General features: G+C 42.1%; 1 protein-coding gene across 1 annotated transcript in view; it reads left to right on the top strand.

The window, feature by feature from the left end:
- Positions 1–27728, top strand: part of LOC139690476 (homeotic protein ultrabithorax-like) — a 318127-nt gene that overhangs the window by 13379 nt on the left and 277020 nt on the right. The window contains exon 2 of the mRNA XM_071587933.1: positions 1932–1937. Within this exon, the coding sequence (XP_071444034.1) occupies positions 1932–1937 (6 nt within the window). The remainder of the gene's footprint in view (positions 1–1931; positions 1938–27728) is intronic.

The following is a 27728-nucleotide window of genomic DNA, read 5'->3' as shown; positions in this document are numbered from 1 at the left end:
AAGATTTTGGAAATCTGAAAATCAGATGTTTAAATTTAACCAATAATATTGATATTCCAAATTACAATACGCAAATGGTATTAATCGTCAAAAATATGGTCGAAAATGAGATTCGAGAATAATACGTTTTCGAAAGAGGATGCAAGTCCCTTTTCTTCTATTTGTTTATCCGGAGTGTAATGTTAACTTCAGTTGAAAGCATCGTAGAGAGAGTAATATAGTTGCGATTGATTATGCATTTTTTCACGTATGTGCATAGATTGGTGACCGACCTAAATCATACGCCACTAAATTTTTAACTGCTGAAATTTACATTCCAAGAAAAATAAATTCTTTCTTACACTCCTCGTTATGGGAATAACTTTTGCTAAGAAAATCGCATGCCATACTTGCTAACGAGGTTAATCGTTTTCAGTGTTCTGTAGCGTGCGGTGTTAAATCTTATTCATGGCGGCTGAAGTATTACGAGATTTAGCTTGAAATAACTTAGTTCGTTAAAAAATAAATTATCAAATTCTGAGTGTTATGTTGGGACACAATTGTTCTAAAATTGATTCGGATTTTTACATTCGCCCATTTAGCTTAACTTAAAATATAGTTCATGTAGATATTCTGAAGTAAAAATTATAGAAGATTTTTCTAGAGTGATTTCTAGGCCTAATTATGTTCCAGCAATCCCCATGGGATCGTGTTGACTCTTGTACAATGCATCGATTGTCGCGTGTACGTAATGGGCCTCCCGCGTATCCAAACTGGAAGAATGATTGCTCGGCGCAGCGAAAAAGGAAGCAAAAGTGTGTGTTATCACCCAGGCCGCGCTTTCCATTGATTAATTGCACCTCATTGAATTCGTTAAAAATTGCGGAAAAGCGGCAAAGAAAATCAGGGTCATAAATTCGACTTTTGTTCTCATTCGTTAGTGCATTGAATGCCTGCCACTGACGATATCGATGCCAAAAATTTGTTTGGTCAAACAGATCTTTCTTTTTGATCCAAAAGTTTTCCTGTAATATCTTCAAAACTTTGAGAAAAATTACGGATCGATATTTTCTCTGGGGGTAACTTTATTCCAGCTGATTTCTTATTCATTAACTTCAGTTTCATGAGCCTTTGAATTAATATAAGGTAGAGCTGAACCCAAACGTTTAGCCATTTTCTCTTTACTAAATACAATCTTATTACTTAAAAGTGAAAATTTTTTGTATCTTCAGAATATCATTATTAACTGTGTATTTCTTCGTACATCGCAAGGAAATAGTATTTATAATTAATCATATTTATAGGTATTATTTTAATAGAAATCATCGAAAAATGTAAACCATTCACGCGGCTGACCCTCGTGATCCGTCTTCCGGGAACCATATGAAATGGAATAAAAAAACCTGGATTTTAAATCATCCAATTTGCCTATTTTAATCTGACATACCTGTATGGCAATAATACCGCATCTGCTGCGAAATAATTCATTCCATTATCATAAAAGTTTAGATTCATAATTGTCAGTGTTATTCAACATTACCTTCATTGCTTACGCCCAGAAATCATTACATTGCATATTTAAGATAAATCTTATTTAACTATTGTTCAACAGTCAGGTTTCAAAAATAGTTCACGTCATACCCTCGGAATTGGGTGAGACTCAACTCATTCGACGAGACTAAACTTATTAACGTGTGGTGATGAAGTCGGAAGCACTTATTTGTTCATTTTTATAGCTCGACTGTTTGCCGCGGATAATGCTCACCCTTTTACAAAAAAAATCTCCCTCGTCCCCGCAAATGAGCAGCATCCCAGTACCGCACTAAACGGCAAGCGAGAGAAAGAAAGGGAGGGGGGTGGAGGGAGCTATCCGCGTGAGGGATTGCACGCCAAACGTTAAGAGGCCGAGGAAGAAATACTGGGGTGCGGGCATGTGGTCAAAGATTGGGGAGGGACGGGTGCGACGGGAGGCGTGAGGACAAACGACGTTGCGCGGGGGAAGACCTGGGGGGAGGGCTAAGGATACGGAAGGACAACGAGTCGAGAAGACGTGGAGGGTGCGCGCGGAGGGGAGAAGCGGTGGCGGGGCGTACTCTCGTCGTCCCACCCTACCACCTTCCCACCCTCCTCAGCGCGTCCACGCGGTGTCAACCGACCCTCACGATCCGTCTTCCGCGAATCATGTGAAATGGAGTGAAAAGCGGTGGCAGTTTAGAAGGAGCGCCCGGAAGCCCCATCGGCAAACCCTCACGGCAGCAGCCCTTTGGCCCACTATCCCTTATCCACGTCCCCAATGCCCTCACCCCCCGCTCCCTCCCCCTTTCCTCCCTCGCTGCCGGTCCCCCACGCCCCACTCACTCCTTTCCCATCCCCTCCCGTTTGCCAGCTCCAGGGCCCGTTTCCGCGGGGGCGAGGGCGGATCGTTACGAGGCCCACCACCGTCACCACTCAGCTGTTTGTCTCCCGCTGAAAAGCTGGCTCTGAGGGCAGGGGGAGTGGGGCTAGAGACGAGAAGCGGGGTGGGGGTTGGCGGGGCGGGGTTTAATTGAATGGGATGGCCAAGGGGCTTAATTTGCGGTCGCTGAGGTTGGGGTCCCTATCTTTCAATCCTCTTCTCTACCCTCCCCCCCCATTCGCTCAACGCTCTCGGCGCACAACGCTTCTGGGTGCCGAAGGCGCGGCAGGAGATTTGAGCAATCAGTCGTCAAAACGAAATGGTATTTTTCTGTCACCTTCCTTCAGGTTCTTCAGAGAATTGTATCATTTATTCAGTATACACGAGGATATTTTTATTAAATGTTACTGGTTTAGCTGTTATAGAAAACTTGAAGGTAATACTTAGGTAATGCAGCTATTGCGTCAAAGCAATATTTTTTTATGATAAAGGAAGGAAACTTTTAAATCATAAATGGATACAATTAACATAGCATGAGAAGCTCTTAGCTGCATTTTCTTATGTATGCTCTTATTGTTAATAATTGCGTTGGAGGACATATACAAGTGAGGAAAAACCCTTAAATGTAAGTTTTAAAAGTATATATTTATGGCTTACAATTCATATAAAAGTGATACTTAGAGATACAACGATTCTTAAGATCGAATATGTGAAATAGCTTTCAGTTAATTAACTTTGTGATCATCTGAGTTTGAGAATATTCAATTACACATTAATTTTATGCATTTCACTGAGGAGTCATAATATTTTACCGGCACTCAATCAAGTGCAGTCAATTATTGTGTTGATATAGTGATTGTTGGGTATCACAGGACAGCCTATTAACGAGAGGGTACGTAAGATCTGTCGATTTGTGCTCTCTTTTTTTTAACCCTATGTGATAAAAAAATCAAATCCCAAGAGAAGCTTTAAAAAGCACTTAAGCGGCACGACGTTCTCAGGAATAACTACGTCGTAAAAATTTATTGCTTCTCACCTCGGTTTATAAAAAAAAGACGCACAAGAATACGTGTCCCCGGTTCAAATAACCAACTGTTTTTTTTACAGTAGAAGCGTAATGGTTTTCATGGGTTTAATGCATTTTTATGAGCAAGCAAATGACCCATAACCACCATATTATTCCAAAATGGAGGATTTACGATAGCCGAATGATATGTCGATGTTCTTTAATGCTTTTCTAACTCTGTGTGAAATGATGTCGCGCTGTAATTTGGAATGAGGGCTAATGGGGTTCAGCAAATGATAGCCATCGGCTTTATTGATTTTTGCGACAATCTTTTGTAAATTAGTATCACCAGTGAAGTGCTGGTAATTGATGCTACTAAGTAATTTCCTTTCTAACGAAGATTAATTGTTTATAATGTTTTAAGTTGGCACAAAAAATAACTAAAATCCATTTAACGATAGTGTTATCAATTTCCCGTGAACAATAACCGCGTGTTGCAAATGCTCCATTTTGATTTTTTTCCCGGCAAGAGAAATGTGGTCTTTAATAATTTCAATGTCCAATTAGGTAATTATGTTTTATTTTAATGGACTCTCAGGATTCCACTCACGAAACCATTTATCAAAACCTTAATGGAGATTTTGGAATTGAAAAGAATGAATTTCCTCCAAATGGTCGAATTATTTTTATTAAATTTTTAAAAATTTAATTCACACCTGGCAAACATTATCTGTGCATGTGTTTGCGCTTGACCACACGCACACACGCGCGCATTCAAGCACGCAAGCGTACTTACGTGCAATGTGTAAACTTGATTGACTTCTAAAGGGATTTCTATTTACGGAATACTCGCAAAGGAGGTAAAGCCGCGGAAAATTCCCCCTGGTGTTGCGTGACGCAGCCGTGCAAATGCGTGAAACGAGTGGGTAAAGTGCGTCTGCACGGTAGAACTGAGCTGCCTCGCATTGTGTTCGAAGTGGTCATTACCAGCTGGTGCTCCCTCCCTCACTGCAAACTTCTACGCGGCCTCCCCTATCCCACACACGCCCCCTTCTCCCCCCACCCCTGGCTGCCTTCGCACATCCTCCACCCACGTCGCAATCCCCACACACCCCCTGCCCCCGTGTCCCACCTTCCGCTCCCCGCCCCCGGCCTCACGCCGTGCAATTTCCAAACTTCCCGGTATAACCCACTCTCCCTGCGGGAGATTCTTTTTACCCTATCTTCCCCCTTGCAAAACCAACCCCCCTCTCCCGCCCCATCCTATCCTCTCCCCCTCGCCGGCGCTTCCTCCACTCACGCTCCCCAACCTCCTACACCCACCCACCGCAACCCACCACGGCCGGAGAGAGTCCAAGGCTCCTCCCCTCCCCTGTCCATATGACGGATTGCGAATGTATTTTATCCTCTCCCATGCCTACCACCCCCGCGTCCCGTCCACCACGCCCACCATGCTACCCCACCCGAAATTAACGCACACCAACCTCATACCGCTCTTTCCGCTCTTCAACTTGCATCGCGCGACACTGCCCACGGTCGTGTTGGAAACCAATCTCTCCGTTCCTCTCCCTACATCTCTCCATCTCCTTTTCTCTCTCTCTGTCTCTCATTCTCTCCCCCTCTTCTCTCCCTCTCCTTCTCTCCCTCCCCTACTTTCTCTCTATTTCTCTCTCCTTCCTCTGCCTCTTCCCCCTCTCTCCTCTTCCGCCTCCGTCGCCATTCCAGCTCTCTTTATTTTTTTCCTCTCCCGCTCGCGCGTGTGTTTGCGTGAACCGTGTTGACATGGCACAGCTTTTTATTTCAGTCGTGCGTTCTTTCACGCGCTCCGGGTCGCTCCATTATTTCGCTCTTTTTTTCTTTTTTTCTTCGTCGAAATTTGTTCTGGGGAAAACGAACGAACGGTCTTGCGCAGACGAGGGAAAAAATAACGCCATTGACTGACGGGATTAACGCGATCCGTGTCTTTTCTTCGGGATAATGGCTCTCGCTTTACATTTATTGCTTCAGAGGCGATCGGTTTTTTATGGAGAGGAGTAGTTTTTTTTCTTCCTAAGGGGAGAGAAGGGGCATAGTTGGAGTGGGTGTGTATGTAGCCTTTATGGCTGCGCACGCGGAAGAGGCCGTGCCTGTACTCAATCTACCGCAGTGCGAGCATCGGCTTTTGCATGTCCATTGATTCCGTACTTAAGCGGCAGAGTAAAGGCGATTGAGGGAGCGCTTGGGAATCAGGCTCCTTTCCTTCCTGCTTGGAATCCGCGGGAACCCATGTTCGTTTGTTCAATGGAATGATGGTTTACTTTATTGAATTGCAAATAACATGGACTAAAAGTAAGGTGGAGTGGTAATGAGCAATTTTTTTCCGCTTTGAATATTATGAAGTGGGTCTCAAATCAGAAGAAACAGTTCGTATTGTTGTTGTCGTGTTCCTCTAATGCCACCACTTAAGTTATTATGGAAAAAAAGAAAAGGGAATATTATATGACGTAGTTAAGTGTAAATCAATTTCCGTAACACTCAGCATAGCTTACAATTAGACCTGCAATTTTGCTTATTCTCGTGCGTTAGTTTCATTACGAGTTTTATATGGCCGTATTATAATGTCGACGTGATGAGTAAATGCCAGAGAAAAGTCCCACAGATGGAGCACGACAGCGATAAATATTTCCTTTGGAAATAACTATGTGCACAACAAAATAAAAAGATCTTTGTTTTCACTGTCGCTTTCTGTTAATTGGTAGATGAGTGTATCGTTCTTAGATGGGAAACATGTCAATTTACTTAAATATTTCATGTCGTAATATATATTGCAAGTTGTTGCCATTTATCTTAATAACTATTTCATTGATCATTTAGGACATTTCCCCCCCATTATAACTGCAGTGATCTGAAATAAAGTTGAAATTTTAATTACATACTCAATCCACCTAGTTTTATCAGGGTCAAGTTTGAACATAAAGCCATCAGACGGTTTTGTAATTTCGAGAATAATTACCTAAATATTTTCATCAAAGAAGGGAGGAAAATTATATCCGCGTAATTTTGGTGACATCACTTCTAAGGAACACGGTTTCATACCCCCCCGATAGAGTGAGCCCCTGTGCTAAAAGGGCCGCCTAGGCCCTTCACAATGAAAGCAACCACCCGGCCCCTCGTGCCACCTCTCGGAAACCTTTGGCAATCATTTCGTTCCGATCCTCGAGACGGGAACCCTTGAACAATCGGCCCTCCTGCGGTGGGTTTATTCAACCCCCCCGGGGCAGAGAGTATATAAGGTCTACCGGATAGGGGGTTGAGTGCGGGGGGGGGGGAGTAGGTGCTGAAGCGTGGTAGAGAGGGCAGAGGGGATTCGTCGGTCCAGGGGGAAGAGGGTTTGCGAGGGAAGGGGATGGTTTGGAGCAGAAAGGAGTTAAGAGAGGGAGAGAGGTTCTCTCCGCTCTAGCGGGGAGAGAACTCGCCGACGTTAAGGGCTCTCTTCAGTTACAGCCTGCAAACGGCAACGACACGGCGGGCCCAGGCGTCGCTCCCAATGGCAAAGTCAGCTATTCCTCACCGGATAATTCATTGTTCATCCACTCGATCGAGTTCCATCGCCGCAAAGAGGATTCGAATATTATTAGTCAGCCAACGAGACGGCACTTGGGAGGATTGGGAAAGCACCGTTGGGTTCTTCCTTCCTGTATCACCCCGGAGCTTTACGAAAAAGCCACGGCTGTTATATTCCCTTTTCGGCTACCTGCAGCCCCCCAGAGTCTCCTTCCTAGCCATTCCGCCTTTACCTCACGAAAACACTTACGAAGGAGTCTCTGTTTGTGATGCAGGCTTGAGAAAGAGATACAATGTTGCTGCAAGAAGGCCACTAAGGATATTTTAATCACTTCTTAGTTTATTCCCAAACCTTTTGATAAATATGGTCAATGGGAAGTATACTACAGATACATTGTTCACATCATACGATAATTTAACGGGTTATACTCAATTTACCTAGAAATGCCTAGAAAGTGAAATTATGTTTTCAGTTGGTGGTTTTAGTTCAATCGGAAGATACAGGTAAATAATATAACAGGCAAATGTGAGCGATATTGAAATAAAGTACGAGGAAAGGAAGAATGGGTGCTTCAGGTTATATCGGCGCCGGAGAAAAGATATTTAAATGTTGTCTATATCGCGGTCTTAAAGAAACCGTCAAATTTGTCACCATTCGGCGAACAATGGGCCAAAGAGGTGTGTTGTTTGACTTTTATAACTTTTCCACCCTGTGAAACTACGCTGCTCACCTATGCACCATGCATTGCAAAAGGTTTAGGACTGCACTTGAGTGACAACGAGCCATTACCCGTAGAGCGGTGAACCTCTGAGAGGTATGTTGGAAGAAGAGAAGTAAGGAGGCGACATATCATCGAAGGGGTGAAGCGTGAGTGCTTCGTTGACCGGAGGAAGCGAGGCCGAGGTGTATGAGTCGGAGGATTCTCGCGAGGTCTCGATATAGAGATTACTAGCACTCGTGCTGGTACGGCCATAAAGCATTAAGTAAGGGATCGGCGGGCATTTCCCCTCGCCCGCCATCCCACCCCAAGCAATCCATAAGGTCATCATTGAACGCCCCATACCATCCTCTCCCACCAAACTCATCCACCGCCTCCTTTATTTCATTCCAACCCTTTTCATCCCTCCCCATCGGTTCCAACCACGTGCTCCGGACCCTTTCGATTCCTCCTCCCGGATTTCCCCGGTCCTCTTACTCCTCTCCCCTTCACTCCTTGCCTACGGTGGGCCATCCGTCTTCCCTCCGCCCCCACAGTCCACCGGAGAGAGGAGGAGAGACGTCGGACTCGCCTTGTGTGTGTGCGAGGTGGACGGCGACGGCCTTGCCCCGCCGGGGAGGCGCTCCTCGCCACTCCCCCGCCTCGCCCTCCCCTTACTCATCTCCCTGCTCCTCCCGTCTCTCTCTTTCTTACCCCTTCTACTTCCCTTGGGAGAAATAGCCGACTTCATTCTTCATTCTCCCGTCCATTCCGACGCCACACTTAGCTCCACTTCTTCTCCTCTCCCCTTGCATCTTCCATCCAGTCACCACCCAACTCTCTCTTTCTCTCTCTATCTCCTTCCCGCCGACATCAACCCTATATTCGAATACTCATCTCTTGTTTTTCTCCCTCCCTCTCATTCCATTCTATCCCAATCGCCGGTCCCGAAAATATTTCAATTCAAAAGCCGTTTATCATTGCTCTCTAGCTTGTGACAAAGACACAGGGCCCACGCGGCTTTTTATTTCGGATTCCTTTTATTTTTGTTCCTGTTTTTTTATATCATTTTCCGAAGGAAGAGCATGAAGGCGGCCTCGTTGTCGGGACCACGATGGAAGCTGTGAGGCCCTCTCTCTTCTACAAAGACCCGAGAGAGTTGGTGAAAGAGGTATTCCCTTTACCGCCTGGCCGCTCTCCGTATGCATATGCACATCCGCGGCCTCGCTTGACCTTATCGTCCGACTCTGTCGTCCCGGTGGAATATCTAATCTCCAAGTCCCGAGTGAACTTACACCCGCGGCCGCGTCCGGAGAACACCTGGGGGTCTAGTAAGCACTTAATGTTTCAACCAGTAGTCATAATGTAATACACTGGAAGCTAAAACATTGTACGTCCGGCCTCCCTAATTGACGATACGACCAGTAAGCTCTACGTTTGCGGTGACGGGAATATCTGTAATAGCCATTCTCCGCAAAACCTAACTAGTTGCGTAAATATTGGCATGGGGCAATAAAGCGAAAAGTGAATTACGACAGGTGACACCATATTTAACGTATTCCTTCAATTTTTTTACTTTATTTTGCATTGTAATTTAATTTTACCCCTTTTCTCCAATTGATGCAACTGGATATTTAAATGAATTGACATATGATATTTATGATGATAATGATGATATTTATGATTGGCAATGGTTTTTTTAATGATTTGTACCCAAGTGACTGACATATTAGGAAAGAACCCACTATATATCTGTAAGAAACCCACAATTAAGATTTCTTCGAAAAAACCAGATTCTTCTTGGTGAAAAATATAATCCATGTGTGATTCAAGACACCTAGGTACTGCACATAAAGAAAGGATATGCATAGCCTGTTTGGCCGTGGGATGTTCCTACTAACTGGATTCCTCTAGTACCTTGCCTTTGCCTACATTTACCTCCAACATGCTGGGCCTCATCTCCTTGTCGGGGAAGTGGTATAAAACCTGCCCTAATATACTCCTCTGCCGCACAAAGCCCTGTGAAAACAAAATGCTCCATCCGGCGCTGTTGAGGGGGAAAGAATGGTCGGAATGTGCGAAGGTTGAAGCTTTTAAAAGGGGAAGGAAAATTGTTTGTTTCGGATTCGTTGCCACGAGGGGGCGTGGATAAAACGTCTTGGTTTAGATGGAATCGGCCTTCTCGGAGCAATTCCAAGGAAATAACAATGAATGGAATATAAGAAGAAATAAAATAAACGGGCGCTGGAGAAAAATGGGCGAACTTCAGGACGCACACTTTGGTGGCAAAACGATTGCCCGTATTCATATTAAAAAGCGCGGGTGACATATCACATTTTTTGACTAAACAAAATGGGGCTATCCTTAGAGAAGATTCCACCTCATCCCTCTCTCACTGAATCTATCCGCGTCTCTCCCGCCCATATGCTTCGCTATACCAACCCATCCCTTTCCCTTGTTTAACTCCTCTATAGCTCCCGAGAGAGAGCATGAGAGGAACTTCCCCGAAAATTCACCCGACCGTTCCAGGGGCGGCGACGGCGCGCGGGAGCAAATAAACGGACAAGCATCGCAGTCCTCTTCCTTTCACTCATTCCCTCCTTTTTTACGGTACCTTAAAGGACGGGGATGGTGAAGAGAGAAAATCGATTTGGGACGTATACGAGGAGGATAATTCTGTCATCTCTGATGACAAAGTGCGCTGAAAGTAATGTTAGCTGTTTAGTTGTAATATATCTTCCGGAAACCGGAAAGTTGCCGCGTATCTCCGTCCAGTAGGAGGAGGAGAAAAGGAAGACGCGGGAAGCGGAGGAGGCGTTGGTGGAGGGAGTGAGAAGGGAGTTAGTGTAAAGGAAGGAAGTGAGAGCACCTCGGCGGTGGAGGGAGAGAGGTCGGAGAGGATGGGGAGGGGTCGCGAAGGAGAAGGGTCTCGGATGGGACGAGGAAGGGGGTAAGGGTTTTGTGCATGCGAATATGTGTGTTCCGCAAGGCCATCATGCTTCGTGGCCGTGTCTCTATCCCACTCCTCTCTCTGTATCTCGTCTTCAGAAAGGAGCAAAATAGGGTAATCCAACTACCTCTCCCTCGTCTTTAGGAATTTTCCGGGTCGGACAAACTTGTCCGACGATGTAGCATTCGTGCTTATCAAATTGTCATCAAGTTGTTTTTTTATTGTTTGCTATTTACAGAATTACAGCAGTCATGCTGTCGAATTGTCAATATCACCTCAAAATATTCCTCTGTCATATGGGCAAATGTCCCTGATCTCCTCGCTGCCCCATATGGAATGCGTTAATACTCGCCCGTAGCTGAAGCACTTAGATATATCCTCTCCTTTTTATTGGGGACCTTCCTTGATTCTTCTTAGAAATTCCCTTAAAACCGTGATCCCCTGGAATCTTTCGCCAAACCCTTCAACCCTTCTCATCTTCCTCTCACACACTCCCAGTTCTCTCCCGTCCTCCTCCCTTCCCTCCATTCCTCTCAGCTCCAACTCCCTCATATATCCACGCCGTCTATGGCGACCGGCAACAGCTCTGTGATACATTGCTGACATCCCTGAAAGCTCGGAATGGATGTTCCGCGGAAGGAGAGAGGGCAGTCGAATGGGAGGCAGAGGGCAAAGGGGTAGTGCTGGAGGAAAGGGAGGAGGGCACGGGAGGATTGGGGAGGGAGGGGAGATGAGGGAGGTAGTAGGATGCAGGAGAGAAAAGGGACAAGCCAAGTGGGAGGGAGCTGGAAGATGTTTTTTTTGGGCCTGTGAGGAAGGGTTCTCAATCCGACCAGCGTGGGTGTCGGAAAGGGAGGTTGTCCCTACGAAGCTTATTCTGCATGGGGTTGATGTCTAAAATAGGGGGAGGAGGAATCACAGAACAGTACAAAGCAAGAAAAGCAAAGGGTGAGGGGGAAATGTCTCAAGCAAAACTCTAATCTTATCATTGGCTTTCGACTACTTATCCGACTCTCCACTAAATGACTTTTAGGTGACGCAGCATTAATATTTTTATGCATTTAATAATATATTATATTTAATCACTAAATTTTTTTGTTTTATCCTTTTCTTCACACATGTAGGGGAAACCTTTTATGCTTAATTAGAAATGTCCTTGGAAAAACGCACATCAGAACATAAAATAATATTACGGAACGAAGGTTAAATTACAGATTAAATCTCTTGTATAAAGTAGAAGGTCTCTTTAGCAGTGATGCGAAAATGAATTATTACGCCCATCGTACTACGGTAGGAGAGATCATGTCAATAATGTTAGAGGGATTGTGTTAAGAACTGTATTTAAGATGTCGAAGGATCGGAATAACACTGTCCGACCGCTGTAGGGCCTTATTCGGGTCAAAATTAGTTTGGTGTTTATTCCTCCCGTGCCACCCCCTATCGGTGGCTTGCAGGGTGCTAAAATAAAAAAAATATAATTATTAGAATAAATTTTCTAATTTTTCCAATCTCTCAACGTAATGGCAGAAAAACAAGGCTTACTTTCCAGTATCTAAAAATCCAGGCATAAAAAGGAGTTGTTTCTAAAGAGAATTTTCTTCTGCGATGAATTGGATGAGGGGACAAAACTAATTCTTGAGGTGACGAAAAAAATACTTTATGAATAATTGTCATGCCTGATGAGCATTGGTATAGCGATTACTTATACCTTTGAAGTTTTGAATGATGAGGCCACTCAAAAGCCCTCATTTGAATGCGTCTTTTAGAGTTTTCAATATTAGTCCTCCTTGCAATTACTTGCTTTTTGAGAATTCGCGAGGCGTTCAAATTGTTTATCACCATTTTGCTCGACATTTCCTTTGGTGAATATTTAAAAAAAAATGTTGCACCAAATTAAAGAGCGTTAAACAACTAAGAATGGTTTACCTTAATAAAACGTGGATTCATCGCACCGGAAAAACTTATAAATTATTGTTAAAAGCACGTATTTACCATAGAGGTGTTTTTTTGATTTACTAAGGCCATGTCTGGAATGAGGGGCGTGTATTAGGATTATTCCGAAAAAGTTTAGAATGAAGGCATTGGATAATTTCCAAATATAATCATAATGTGTGTTATAAAATCTAAACGAAAATCATAAAAGTATCTTAAGGTTTGTGACTACAATAGGTTTTCTTTAAATTTAAATATATTCTTGTGTTCTTACATTCTATTATATCAGTAAATCGTATTAAAAGGATAAAAAATCAGAAAAACTGAATTCTTCATTACTACTCGAATCAAATGTGTTTCTCATTCCTTGCTGAGTTTACGATCGTAGCAGGTACAATAATAAATACCCAGAACACATTTCTCAAAATGCCTAAATGTAATCTGAACCACTTACTTATCACGACCACATCACATTCAATCGAAATTCGCATATTTATATGTGTAGTTCTAGCACAAACTGCTGAACAACAACAGTTTTGCCTCCAAGTCTATGATATAGTGCACATAATGCTTGGTCTTAATATTTATTCGATCAAAATTATTCTTCAAAAAGGGATTTAGTCAGGTTATCAATCCACGATATCAAGCAAAAAATGTTTTGTTTACTGAAGTGATTTTTCCAACCTTTTCTACCTATTCATTTCAATTCCTATCGTTTTGATTTCTTCTTTCTCTCATCCATTCCCATTCCTCCATCACCCTGAGACAGAGAAATATCCGAGCGCTGGGGAAGATGTGAATTGTTTTCCGAGGGAAGGAGGAAGGGGGGGCAAAGGAGTTGAGGGACGAACAGAAGAAAAAGTAAGGAATATCGTTCGATTGGAGAGTAGGGGTCGTCGCGGCGCGGAAGGACGGAGACGGATTGCGATGTTTGAACTCACTCACCCAGAGGAGGGAGGGAAGGTAGGGGAGAGAGAGGGAGAAAGTGCATAACACACCGCGCGCATAAACTGCGCATGACGAGAGGCGAATGGGTTGCCGAACTAATATTACAGCGAGACTGCGAGACGTCACCACCGAAACCTTTCCGTCGATATGTTCCTTTTCCATTGAGTAGAAACGATTTCGGCCGGGCGAATGGTTGGGGAAGGCGCCGATTTGGCCCGCGTGCACTCCTCGCTCTATCCCCTCCTCCTCCCTCGCCACTTCCCTCCCCCTGAGTCCTCCGCCGCCACTCCCGGCACCCACGACGCCCCGTTCCTCCCTCGCCCCCTCCCCGTGCCGCTCTCCCCCTTCTCCTCGCTCTTACATGCCATGCGCCCTACGTGACCCAAACACTCCCACTTTCCGTGTGGCAGCGTGCACGCCGACGGAGTCTAAACCCAACCCCCCCTCCCTCCCTCATCCTCCTCCACCTAGCCTCCCGCCCTGAAGCCTTTCTCCTCGAAAAAGGAATACGGGGAGTCGTCGGGGATGAGAACGGGGGTGAGGGAGGAGGAGGAAAATTGCTTTCTCCTTGAGTTCCCCTTTCCCTTTCTCTCTCCCTCTAGGTAGCCCCTGCTCCCCCTCTCGCCCCCCCCTCACTCCGTTGCCCAATTTTCCCTTACTCCCCGTCCCCGTTAGCACCTTCAAACTTCCCCCACCTTCTTTCAACCCTTCCCCCGCCGTCGTTTTGCTTGTCCTTGCATTGTCGCGACCCTTGCATTCGATTGCCGATACCTTCGATTTCCAAACTTCCAGGCAATTCTCTTCGGCTCCTTTCTCATTTCACTTTTCTTCGAATTGTTTCAGGTGCATCATTTCTTTGAAAACCAAGAGCACCGAATTCGAGGAGCCAGCTTTGGGATTAGGCACTGTCTATTCGCAAATTTACTCCCATCAGGACATTCAGGAAAGAAAGCTTTTCAGCGGTATCTTACCTAAGATGCTCTCGTCTACCCTCATCGTGATCGCGTCGAGTTTTCCGTGGATGATCAGATTTAAGCGGTGTGGTTGCTTTAATTCATTTTAGAAGGTGAATGTGATCACGGTGTAAATATTTGTAATGAATCAAATTGCAAATGTTTTGTTACTCACCGCATTAATAGCTAAATGGGGTGAGCTATTTGGGAATTGAAGTGAACGCTACAAACTTTCTTATTATTAATTTACAATATTTGTCAGAATTAATGTCCTAGCATGTAGCTACAAATATTGAAAACCTTCATTTTCCTGAAACCAAGATACTTCCGCTGAGTAAAACTTTATTCCCAATGATAGACATGTGACTGAAGTCGCATTTTCTCTTTATAAAATACAAATTGTGATTGCGAATTCTTGAAATTTTAACTTTTTCCTTTGAATATCAGCTATTATATGCATGTTATTATCATATATAATTTAATATATGATATAAATTAAACACTCTGCTGGACGTTAATTTGGGTTGAATCTTGTCTGTTCAGCAGGAAATACTATTCATATCTAAGCAATGATCTATGCATTCACTTATCTAGAGCTGAACATTAAGTTTGTTCAAATTTCGAAGGTGAAGTAAAAATTCGATATCTACGAAATTCCATAGAGGTGCGGGAGAATCTCCGGAAGTCTGAAGCCTCACATTTGTTTTCTTTCCACATGCGTAGGCTTGGGAGAAGGGGTTAGCCGGTTTTTTTTTTGGCCTCGGTGACTACCCTCCCCCGTTGTGCTCCTCCAACCCCTTTCGGCCAAGCCGCCGCTCCGCCCCTGCCGCCCCTTTTCCCATGTGGCCACGCACGCAGGCTACATTTCGCTTGGTCCCTCCGCTCTCCCTGCTACGGGCTCCCCGTCCCCGCCCCCTCCTCCCGCAAAACAACGGACCTCCCCTCCGGCAGAGCACCATGCTCCCAAAACTCTCAAACCCCAAAAAAATTCCCCTGCCTGAGCATTCACCTCCGCTCCCAACTCGGCCTCGTCACCCCCTCCTCCTGCGTGTGCTTCGCTTGCTTCAGATAAATGCCTCCGAAAATGTTAGCCTTGAGCTTCAATTACTCGCGTAAATTCACACGGATGACTTCCCCCGGAAAATAAGCAATGGAGTTTTAACAATACCTCGTGGGTGTACCGCTATCCTTCGAAAATAATTATTCACTGGTCTTGAAAAGCCATGAATTTATAGAATTGTTACTTGACGGTTGAATTGCTAAGATTTACTCAGTCAAGAAATTGGCAGGGATTGATACTTGTAGCCAAATTATTTCCTCTTGGAAATAATGGTGGCACAATAATTTTTTGCTAGGTGTAAAAATTCTTTCGGATAATTTTTAGAAATATTGAAAATTTGATTATATAGTATTAGCATAGTATACTACTGTTTAGTCATGGGAACTGTTCGCACATTTATTAGGGCTTATTCTACAGTGTGCAGGATATTGGTCATGAAGCTAATATTTTTGGAAATAAACCAAAAGTAACACGTAACTAATTCTAAATGCAGTACAAGAATTAACTATTTGTTAAATCATCTGCCTCTTCTATAGCCATTAACCTACACAATAACTGATTGTGAGTAGAGAAAAATTACATATATTTTTTCCTTGCTATTATCAAGGTCCTTAATCGTCCTTACAGGGCTTATTACACCGGATATATATATTTACACATTTACAATATTTTGTTCCCTGTTTTCAATTAAAATATTAAATGTGTTTTCCTTGAGTAGTTGTTCTAATTCACATAAATTAATATCCCAGTCTATAAAACTTTTAATTGACCCCGACCACTAATGCGGAACTCGTCAAGCAAACTTTAAAATCCATAAATCATGATTAATGTATCAATAACGCCCCTTCGTTAACGCCTTTCTACAAAGAGATTCGGAATACGCCACTAAAGATCACTTCTCCTTGGACGATATCGTCATGATATCTACTTTCGTTTTTATACTTAGATTGACTTCAAACATGATGAGGTTAACATTTTTTCGAATTGATTTCTCTTGCTAAAACGGCAAAAAAGGTGCAAAAATCAGTTTAATTTTCGGCAATTATTAACGCAAGGTGAAATTTACGGCATTACCATGGCCATTCATTCATTAGTGCGTTGTCATCGCGCATCGTGTTCATTGAGTGCACGTAACTCACGTCAACGACTACTGCATTATTGGTAGCACGCTCGGATCATTTATATCCCTCTCCATAATAGTACATACTTACAGCGAATATCGACCCGTTAAATCAGTAATGTATCAACATGGCATTTGGCCAATCCCTTTCGCCAGTCGAATGTATTCATTATATTAATCCATCTAAGTACATGTACGAATGCAGAAAGTAAACGCCCTATATTTTGGAATATTGGCAGTGCAAAATTAGCCTTAGGCAAATTTTTCTAATTCAATCTTTTTAAATTTCCAATCGGTTGTACGCATAAAAAACTGCGTACAGCTTAACTAAGGTAATCTGAAAAGTAATAAATCATTGCGATGTGAATGGTCATAAGATTCAATACTCGATGAATGCGCTGTTTGATATGAATCTGCGGGGTCAAATATCAATTTTTCGCATTATTGATAGGGTAAAAATATAACTTACGTTCAAGTTTGAAAGTTAGTTTTGCCAAACCTCACCCTTACATCACCCTTGGCTTCATTCATTTGCGAATTTTGGCACACTATGCTAAGGTTAATTAAAAAAACGGAATTTTACATCCTTTAGATAGTTCAGACAACTAAATTTACTTGTATGAATAAATAATTAAACAATTAATGTAATATTATTTTTTATTATGCTAAAATATCTTGTAAGATGCAGAAAAAATCAGTCAGCCTTTTAATGACTTCAAATAATTTAATAGAAGTTTTTAAAGCAAAATTTTATGGCTAATATTTAATCAGATATCGCCCATCGATAAATATTATTTTAAGAAATGATTAATTAGAAGTTATTAAAATTGGCAATTAACGAAATTTTACATATAATCTGACCAAATTGTGATGATTGTTTTTTTTTGAACTCCAAAATCACCGAATTATTAAAACTTTCTTTCTTAGTAGTCTTACTATGATTTCTTTCACCATTTTAAATATTTTCCTTTGAATTTGTTCTTAATTATCTTGCGTGCAATCTAATATATTTCTTGAAACTTTTCAACATATGTTCCTGGAGCAAAAAGAATAGAGTTTTTTTAACTTTGTAATGGGTTCAAGTAACTTTCCAGCTCTGATTCAACATATTCAAAGAGCAATTCGTTGATTATATCAATAGGTTTCAGCATTGAGGAGAAATCCAGATAGACGTACGTGTGGAAAAACATTGATATATTTTATTACAAGGGTATCCACTTGATTGTTTTACAGATATTATGCACTTTAATTTGCTTAATTTATTTATAAGTTTAATATTGTAAAAAAGTGGGAAAAGGAGTTAGGTGGTAGAAGAGACCCCATAGTCTCAATCTTGCCCCAAAATAAATACGAGGGTATTTCTATCTATCTTATTTCCATTGGCAGTGTTAAGCTGAATGAGAAAAGCTTACACGAATCGTAGAGAAAATTGTGCGTTAAAGAGATGTGAATGCGTTTGTAATGCGAAAATGTCGGTGTATTTTGGGTATTCGGCGAGAGGGAGAGAAGATGCGAGATGGGGAGGTGGGGCTGGCGTTCACTGGGGGGTTGGTTTGCAGTAGTGGCGACGGGGTGGGGTAAATGGCGGAGTGTCCTGCGTTCCCCTTCTATCTAATTTAGGTGCCAATGTAATTGGTGCCTGTGTCCCTGTCCACTTTCATTAGGGTGCATGACGTCGACAGGTGATGCATATAAAATGTCTACCACTAATCAAAGAACAGAAAAATCAACTTGAGCATGCAAAATGGAGATGGATGGAATCGCTGTAGTGAAATGAAAAATTTTCAATTGAGTGTTACTACGTTGGTGTCATTCCTATGTAGTTTTGCGCCATGAATGAAAAACATTATGCGCAATTAAATGCAGTGTGTCTTCTACTCGGGAGAAGATGTACTTTAAATGGCACCGCGGCTGTGAGCATTGATAAAAAGCACTTATGAAAAATCTTAACAGTTATAAATATAGCAAGTTTAGATATCACCAGTTTTACAGTCTAACTTACAGTTTTTCCATGTTTTTCTATGGATTCTAAAATAATCAAGTGAGATACTTTTACCCTCTAATTTTGAAGCCAAAAGCTATTGCATAAACTTCTCCTGGGTTGATTTTCCCAAATGTAAGTGTCAGGAATATTACTTGTGGTTATTTAATGTAGTGCATAATATTGGTCAAATGAACTCCATTTTGAGGAGCTTCAGGCGTGATGTGGTGGAAGTCGAACATAATGAATAACTGATTGAAGCACTTTTCCTCTTGATATTCATATCCACTTTCCACTAATCAAGTGGAAAAGTGCTTCAATCAGTTATTCATTATGAACTCCATTTTCATTAAATATTATTTATTTTGAATTCCTAGAAGAATTAGATGACTTCCAAAAATATTAACGATACTATTACTACTTCGGTTTTTATCTGTATCCTATTGTGTTGAAAAATAAATTATTTTATTTCTCTTAAGATGACTTGATATGTTCAAAAGGAATTTTTCTCGTGTGTTGAAGTGCACGCAAACTTCAAAGAAATGTGCTCAGAAACCGGTGTGTAAAAATATAAATAAAGCTATTGTTGTGATTTGTGTTTATTTCGTCTTATCAGAATGTGATGTGCATATAAGTGAATCATACTTGTCCATTTACAAATAAATGAAAGTTATACAGAAAGTATAATTCTACGTGGAATAAATAACGTTCAGGATGCATTCAAGTTTTCGTACGTTTTAACGCTGCCACTAAAATACGTATTGTAGGGCTAAATGTTGCGTAAAATGTGTACTACTAGATGCTAAATTGCAGCCATTCCAAACTCATTCTGTCAGTTCTTCCTTCTGTATTTTCGCCCGAGCTCATACCCCCATCTCCCTTAACCCCCACCCGATCCAATTGTGTTACTCGGATTGTCGGCCCATTCATCATAGTGATCCGACGCTGGAAATAGATAGATACATGATTGTGAGAGCGCTCTCGCATTTCGAAGGATCTTCTGGTGCATTCATCATTCATCTTACTGGGATCACCGGAAACGTTTTCCTAGCTGGAGCAAATACGTAAGTAATCCGAATAATCGCAACACGTATCCTTGTGATTTCTAAATATTGATCACTTGGTTAGATTAATAATATTGGAATTTGTCGGAACGAATTTGACCAGGAATATCAGCTTGAATAGCTGAATAGAATGAATCATCTTCATTAGACTTCAAAGTGAGAGTCATTCCTCTGCACAAGTTTTCCAATAAAGCCTGCTGAATTAAAGTTTTCTACCGATACCGGGCAACGTATGATTTTGGAATTGCGTACGGGAACACTTTCTTGAAAAAAGGATACTCAGTATGAAATTCTGTTAGCAAGGCTCACAGTTCGATTGAACTAATAAACATTTTCGTTATTATAACCCCCTGATACACATTTTGGGTATTGATTGAAAACGGCCTGTCTCTGGTACATGTTAGTATATTATTATTATATTACTCTCTTTTTTGATTTTTCAATTTTAAAAGACTTAATCTCATAACGGGGCTACCTTGCTCATTATATTAATTGTCCGATAAATCAACAAACTAAAGAAAATATTATGGTAAAGTTTTCCGGTAAAATAAGAAATGATGTTAATAATCATGATAATGGCTTGATTTTAGCTTAGGGGAACACATTTACTTGCTGTCAACTTAAAGAACTAAGAAGCAGTTTCTTACGGTTATTTCATCTTTACATTAGGAAAATATTATACTGTATGGCTCCCGATTACATTTAACAGGAAAATGCTATGTTCTTCTAACGCTGAACTCTCAACATGTCCGGGGTGAGAATATCCATCTTGTTCCTGTCATGAATCTCAGTATATGAAGGTATATTTCAACTAATTTTTAAAATTGCTTTGAATATGTATTGAATATCAGTGACCCAGTATAAAATAATGTTAAAGGCTCGTTTCCCATCTGTGGAATAAGTAAGCGAACTTTAAATGATAGCCCAAATTTAGGTAATTGATGTAAAGGTAATTTAGTGTTACCACTAATATGAGAAAAATATATTTAATCATAAGATTACATCTTCATATTTTAAAAGCTCCGGATTTATTGAGCGTGCAGCAACGATGTAAGGAGGGTATATTCTTTGGAGTTTTTACCACGCCAGTAAATCCTCGGTAACTGGTGCATTTTGTCTTTTATCTCAATAAACATGGTTTTAAGCCGTCTTCCTTTAAAGTCCCGCCATTCTCCTCTATCGGCCATCTCCCTCTCTCTCTCCCACCTCATGTCTCTCTCCCGTCTCCCCTGCTCCTCCTCCATCGGTTGCGCCACCGGAGGACCGGTTTCTCGTCTGCAATGTTGCCGGGAGATTCCCCCGCAAAGGCCGACATAGTGTAATGCCGTTCCTTCCCTTGCCATTGCCTTAACGTGAGCCCAAAAACTCTCTGCTTTTCTCTGCCTTAAAAAGCCGAATTGCCATTACTTTGTAAAAGTCGGGATGTAAAATTACCTAGTACCCATTTTTAGGCACCAAACTGCGATTATAAAGTTACACAAAATGCATGGGTAAAAGTACAGTGATCGTGTGAGACTTCGATGGTATTAAGAGCTGCATGTTATTTGATAACTTGCTTGTAAGGCTACATAACATTTTCGTATTTACCCATAAATGGAGTACCTGGATTTCTATTTGCGTTGCATATTCCTTTTGGTGTACCACGAATGAAAAGAGGATAAGAACATATTTCTTACCTTGTTTCAACAATGGATAAAGAAAAGCTACTTAATGTGCATGTGGAAAATGTAGCTTTTACACTAATTGGATATAATAATGTTTTTCACTCATTTTCAATACATAATAATTATAATAATAGTAAAATCACTTCCACAAAATATTTCCTGCTTTCAACTTCATTTGATCAATTAAGGTAATCTATCGAAGATTACGCAACACTTATCTGAAGATATTTATTGAGCTTTCTGATGTAAGAGTTTTTATTCCGGGGAAACACGCCACCAAGGCACGTTTCGATTTGGTTTTACCGGAAGCGAAAGGAGGGTTAACTACCAATAAGGTAATATATTCCGGTCAATGAAAAACCTCTTTTGATATACTTATTGTCATCGGCGTTGTTCATTTTCAACAAGTCATAGACTAGTATACCAGATACTTGTTTATTCCCTAGGCTTTCACCTAGGATTTTCTTATTTTCTTTAAAATTCGTTATAATGTACTCAATTGATATCAATCCTCTCTTGCGTATCCATATACTAGATGATTACTGCGTGGTCCCGTCGTATAATGGCGCGCAAACACACACACATGCATACATACACACAAAGGCATATATATATATATAATTATATATATATATATATATAAATATATATATATAATTATATATATATATATATTATATATTATATATTATATATTATATATTATATATATATATATAATTATATATATATATATATATATATATATATATATATATATATATATATGCCTTTGTGTATGTATACATATATTTTTACATGAATTTCAAGTTTGGGAATAGGAATTTCAATAGCAGTCCAAACACTACGGAACCCAACCATTAAGAAACCCAAGGTTCTCTGCAACGAACCCGATGAGTTAGTTTTAGTGTAACGGGTCATACGCATGCACGCATGCAAAAAGAGATTCTCCTTCAGGCATTATTATACGGGATCCTTTTCCGCCGACCCACACAAAACCCATCCCACGGCGAATATTTTCCCAATACGTCTTCCACCCAGCCCTCCCGCGACTTGTTATGCCCGCCAGATGGAGATAGCGCATGGACGGGATCGGGAGCGGGGAGGAAGGACCATGGGATTGGGCGTGGGTTTGGGTGGGGGCGGCGACGAGAAGGGGGGCAGGGTGTGATATGACGGGACTGCAAGGAGCGAGGGGGGAAGTGGCCATGGAGGGGTCCCACGGAGGGAGATAATGGCCGCGTTTAAGGAAACACAGGATGGGGAGGGGACCGCCGAGGAAATTTTTCGAAAAATAAAACAACTCCGAGAGGGAAGATTGAAACGAGCTCTAGGTGATTAGGATAAGGAGTGTCTACTGAAATTGAAGATAAGGTGGCGGTTTCGTTATTGGAGGGGAGGCATGGGAATAGGAGCTTGGTCAACTCCAGTGTGCTTTTATTTGAGCAGTGCCAGCGGAGATAGGGTGCGGAGGGAGAGTGTGCATGTAAAACAAGTAGGTGTGAGGACGAGTTGAGATTAGGGTGCAATGAATTCTCATGGAAGGAGGAAGGGAGACATGACAGTCTTTTCCAGGCTGGCAGGTACGCAGAGGAGGTAATGGTGCATTTTCATGGAGGCCAACGGCAGTGTAAATATTCGCAAAGACTGTAAATCCTGAATATTATGAAGAGTTATGAGTTATCGCCTCATTTTGAAAGCAGGTGAATGCGTAATGATCGCCATACGCATATGATCGAGTGAACAAACTCGAAGCGCGTTGATGAACGTGGAGGGAATGGACTCATAACGGTTCGCTGTTTTCCTCACACTCTTTGTACGCCTTCGCATGCTGTTTACGTCATTTCTGCCGACGTGTCCTTAAGCCACACTTGAAACAAGTCACCGCAAATGATTTCGTGCCTGTGTGAGTTTGCATAATTTGCGCTATCTCTACCCAGCATTAATCAACCTAAGGATAACATTCCATTTAAGAACAGTGGTAGAGAGATCTCATCAATGATTAATGCTTAAGAGGCCATGCGTCTTAAAAATGACTTGATTAAAAGTGCTTAGTTTCATAGTGTTTTATCTATGGCCATTAAGTTTGCGTGCTGATAAAAATAATTTCTGATGTCCACAAATAACATACAATTATTCCTAAAAGTGTTTTAAAAGTACCCAGTGTAAGTACAGCTTTAATGAGTTGTGATAAATATTAACAAATATGCTTGAAACATTGAGTAGGATTGTCTGCTTGTAGCATAAGCATGGCAAACGTTTAGCCTACAACACCATCCGTGGTGTATAAGAAAATATGCCAAATAGGTAAATTTACCAAAACCATGGTTTCAAAAACTTAGTTTGAGCATTTCAAAGCATTCTCATCAGTTTTAATGAAGGCTTGTACTTGAATAATGAATTCAAATAAAAGTTCTGAATATTTGAATTCCCCTTTAATGGAGGAAAAATACTTATTGTCCACTAACCCGATGAAAAAATATCAATTCATGTACTGAAGCTGCTCTCCACTGCTGTCTATTTTCTGTATGCCGCTACTGGACAATTTAAGAAAGAAGGAAAATTTTATCAGATGGCACAAAGGCGTAGATGGAGATTTTACAGCCTAAAATTGATGTACTACTCAGTTAAGCGAGGAAATCGTCACGATTAAGTTAACCCATCCAGTGCGGGCTCGACAAGATATTTATCCATGGGGCGTCCCATAAATAAAGCAGGCGCTGAAAACGGATTGGCGTAGGTACAAAGAGGCCACTTTGTGAGCGAGATAGGCCCATTTCGCTTAATAGAACATTCTTCCGGATTAAAACGACGCGTGTTATATACGCTCTCGGGCCAGGCGAATCAGCGTTTTTTCAAGTGACATCCTGTGGAATAACTTACTGAAATACCTCTCGTCACAAATGGCTGCGAGCATACGGCGAGAGCAGCGAAGTGGGAGGAAGAGGTGAGAGCAGTGGAGATACAGTAATGGCGATCTGAGGCATGGAAGGATAAACTAGGATTTTTAATATGGGCGGAAGGAGAGAGCGAGCGGTTTACGCCGAGTGGCCCGAGACTTCTGAAGTAGGTCTAGCAAGTATAGAAAAAATATACCTGTATGAGCCTACGAGCTTCTAAGTCTATCTTTCGAATGAGAGAAATGAAAAGAGAAAAGTTGCACAATATCAAAATGTATTGCTCAATGAATGAACAATTTTCAAGAAACATTTATAATGCATCGTCCGACAGGTTTTTTCTCATTTGAAAGGCGCAGGCGTGCGATTTCGATGAAAAAGCTAAACTAGCTACTCCCATATTCCTATCATTGCCCAACCACTCCTATGAGAGATCGTAGAATAAAACATCACAAAACTTTCTTTTACTTCCTTCTATTGCACTCTGCTCTACTGGGTCAATCCTACAGCTATGGTAAAATGGATTGACGGGGAGAAATGCTAGAACTTGCATGCCACAAATGTAAATATTGTCAGGAAACTAGTAGTTAGGGTATCAGTAGCGTAGGTGAAGAATTTCATGTCCAAGGAAATCTTCTCCATCTCGCATCCACAGTGTAACCATCTTTGTAGTAACATAAAGAAGAGACGAATAACTGAATCTTTTATTTTTTTCTCGATGTTAATAAAATTAAACGATACGTTGATATAGAATGACGAGAATAATTTAATGAGACATCATTATACAACTAGTGCGATTATGTAGGATTTCCATCGTTTCTCGGTGTTCACCTAATATTATTCGTTCATGTTTGTCATCTAATCGAGGCTGATGTTCGGGTATTTGAACAAAAGAATGAAGGAGTATAATGGAGGGGCAAACTAGGAAGGAGTAGATGCATGCGCATAGCCGGCCGGCGCTAGCGGCGTCTGCAGAGGGCGGGAAAAAAGGAAATCGGATTGGATTGTTTGGTTTCGGAACTAATGGGATAGATGGAGGAGAGAGGGGGGTGGCGGGGCTCGTTTTGGGCGAGTCGTGAAGGGGGAGGAGGGGTCGCTATGCGAGTGCAGTTCGGAGCGGATGTGTAGTCTGGGAATATTATAAAAGGGGACGAACGGGGGAGCGTGAGAGGAATGAAGGTGTGACGTAGTGGAGGCCGGAGAGGTGGGGACCGTCGGCTAGTTTTTTTTTACATATTTTCCCCACCCCGTTGCGCGGTTAGACAAGACTTCAAAAGGAGATAGGGGGTGGTTCATGAGGGGAGGGAGAGGGTGAACCGGTGAAAAAAAGCGGGCACGAGGGGGTGGTATTTTTTTCAGGTGAGTCGGGTGCGGTTCTCCTGGGGGACAGGGGCGGCGAGTTTGGAAGGCAGCGGGTGGTAGAGGAGAGGACGAAAAAGAGGGGGGGGGTGTTGCGCCCACCACTTCGGCTAGTAAACGGAGCAGGAAGTTGAAATGAAGATCTCCCCGCGTGAAGGCCGACGTTGCCAAATTGCTTGTTACACGTCGTTTACCTATGGAGTCCCGGGCCCCTCCGCCTTCGGGAAAGAAGCGGTCGGTCGGCGAGGGGAGTGTGAGGGGATGAAAGGGAGTGAGGAGTAGAGGGGCGGGAATGAGAGGGCGTTCGACTCCCTCCCACCCTATCTCTCAGGCAGAGTAAGAGAGAGAGGATGGAGGGCCTACTTTTATTTTTACCTCTCTTTTTTACAAAGACTATTTCCTTACCCTGTTTTATTGGGGTTTCGCTTTTGTTCCGCGGGGTTGTCCTTTTTTTCCACACCGTCCCAGGATGAAGGTGGGTGTTCTTTTCTTGTTAAGTACAGTTACGGGATTGCGGAGAGCATTTTCCTAAGGCCAGCCTGACTCCCGCGTCTTCCACGGCCTCCCTTTCAACAGCTTTAGCCTTAAGGATTTTGGCATTGAAAGCAGGCCCGAAGAGGTCAATGGTCCTTTTTTATCTAAAAAAGTACTACCACTGCCAATTATATTTTTAACTCTCTCTCCACTCTCCCTCTCTTTTTCCCTCTCCCCTGATCGGAGTTTTGGACGGATGAATAATTCATTTGAAAGACTATGAGGCCATTGATCATTCGATCGAGAAAATCTAACAGCAGCGTATTAAAAAAATAATGACTTTTCGGAACAGAGGCGAGCAAACTTTCTTGTTCGTTTAGCATAAAACTTATTTCGTGAGTAATTTCAAACTTTAGAGGTACGTTACGTCATCCAAGGGCTTTACCTGAGATACTAAATGCCCACCCGAAAAAATCTGATAATTGTTTCAACTAAATAGATAATGTGCCTCTCGAGAAATTAACTTTATTTTCTCACTTTTTAGTCATTGGGTTAGTACTATAAGAATGGCTCTTTTAAGAATATTTTTTTAATGAGCAGAGTAGTAGCAACGTATACCTTTGCCCTCTTCAATTATGCACTAAATGAAACCAACTACATTCATAAACGTTTTCATTACTTAATTTCCTTCCCTAATTGCTCAAAAGTTAATGCAATTTTAGGACTCAAGGAAATCTATCAATGCCGTTTCCAACATTTGTAAATCCAATGGGATTGATATCTGGATTCCTGGACTATAAATTTGTTTCTATTGTCGCCATGTTTGGTTGCAAAGTTTTCTTGGGAATATGTTGACCGATTGAGATTTAAGGGCAGAATGATTTTAAAAATAATAAGCCTTATTTTCCATGACAAAATGGCCACTTAGTCATGCCATCGAATGCGGTATATTCTCCAACAAAATCAACTTATGCTATCACATGAGCCATCCATTATTTCGAAAACCTAACATTCTTGTATTCTGTAATCATATGTATTCTATCTGGCTTTTCATAGCATAAAACCGGTTAAATAAAAGTGCAGTATAGAATCATGCATGAGGAATAATGGAGGCACGAAAACTTGTTCCGCAATTTCAACAAATTTCTTCATGCTGTCGACTACCTTCAAGTCTTGGTAATTCATCTTCATACTCGGGGGAAATTGACTCCAAAACCACTCAATGGCTGTTCAATCAAACTCCTGAACTCGGCTCGGCAATGGCGCCTTCCTCTCCTCCTTTATACGCTTGACTGTGGCGATGGTCTTAGACCCCTCAGTGTGGTGGGGATCAAGAAAAAGGAGAGCTGGACGGTGGACAAATCCAACCTGTCAGGTTAATTCTTAAATTATGATAAAGTGTGTGGGGTGAGCGAGAGGAGGGAAGTGGGATGGAGGGGGGTATAAGGGTGGGCGGCTAGGTAGCCGCAGGATTCCTGGACCAAAAAGAAACGCAGGAAGAGAGGATGCTGTGTTGGGGAGTGGAGAGAGTGGAGGAAGTAAAGAAAGGCGGAATAGAGGCCTCCCGGGCTAGCCATCCGCTCCCCTGAACCCTATATATCCCGTCTACAATTAGGTGGATTCGTCCCTTGGGGTCTTCGGACCACGAACTGGGGCGCCTTTAAGGTTGTAGTGGTCGTCGGCGCCAGGAGTTGGGGCGAGGGCG

This window comes from Hetaerina americana, unplaced genomic scaffold (assembly GCF_022747635.1).
Source record: "Hetaerina americana unplaced genomic scaffold, ioHetAmer1.1.p SCAF_3, whole genome shotgun sequence".
NCBI lineage: Eukaryota > Metazoa > Arthropoda > Insecta > Odonata > Calopterygidae > Hetaerina > Hetaerina americana.
The sequence above is the reverse complement of the archived record's forward strand: the minus strand, read 5'-3'. Positions and strand labels throughout refer to the sequence as shown.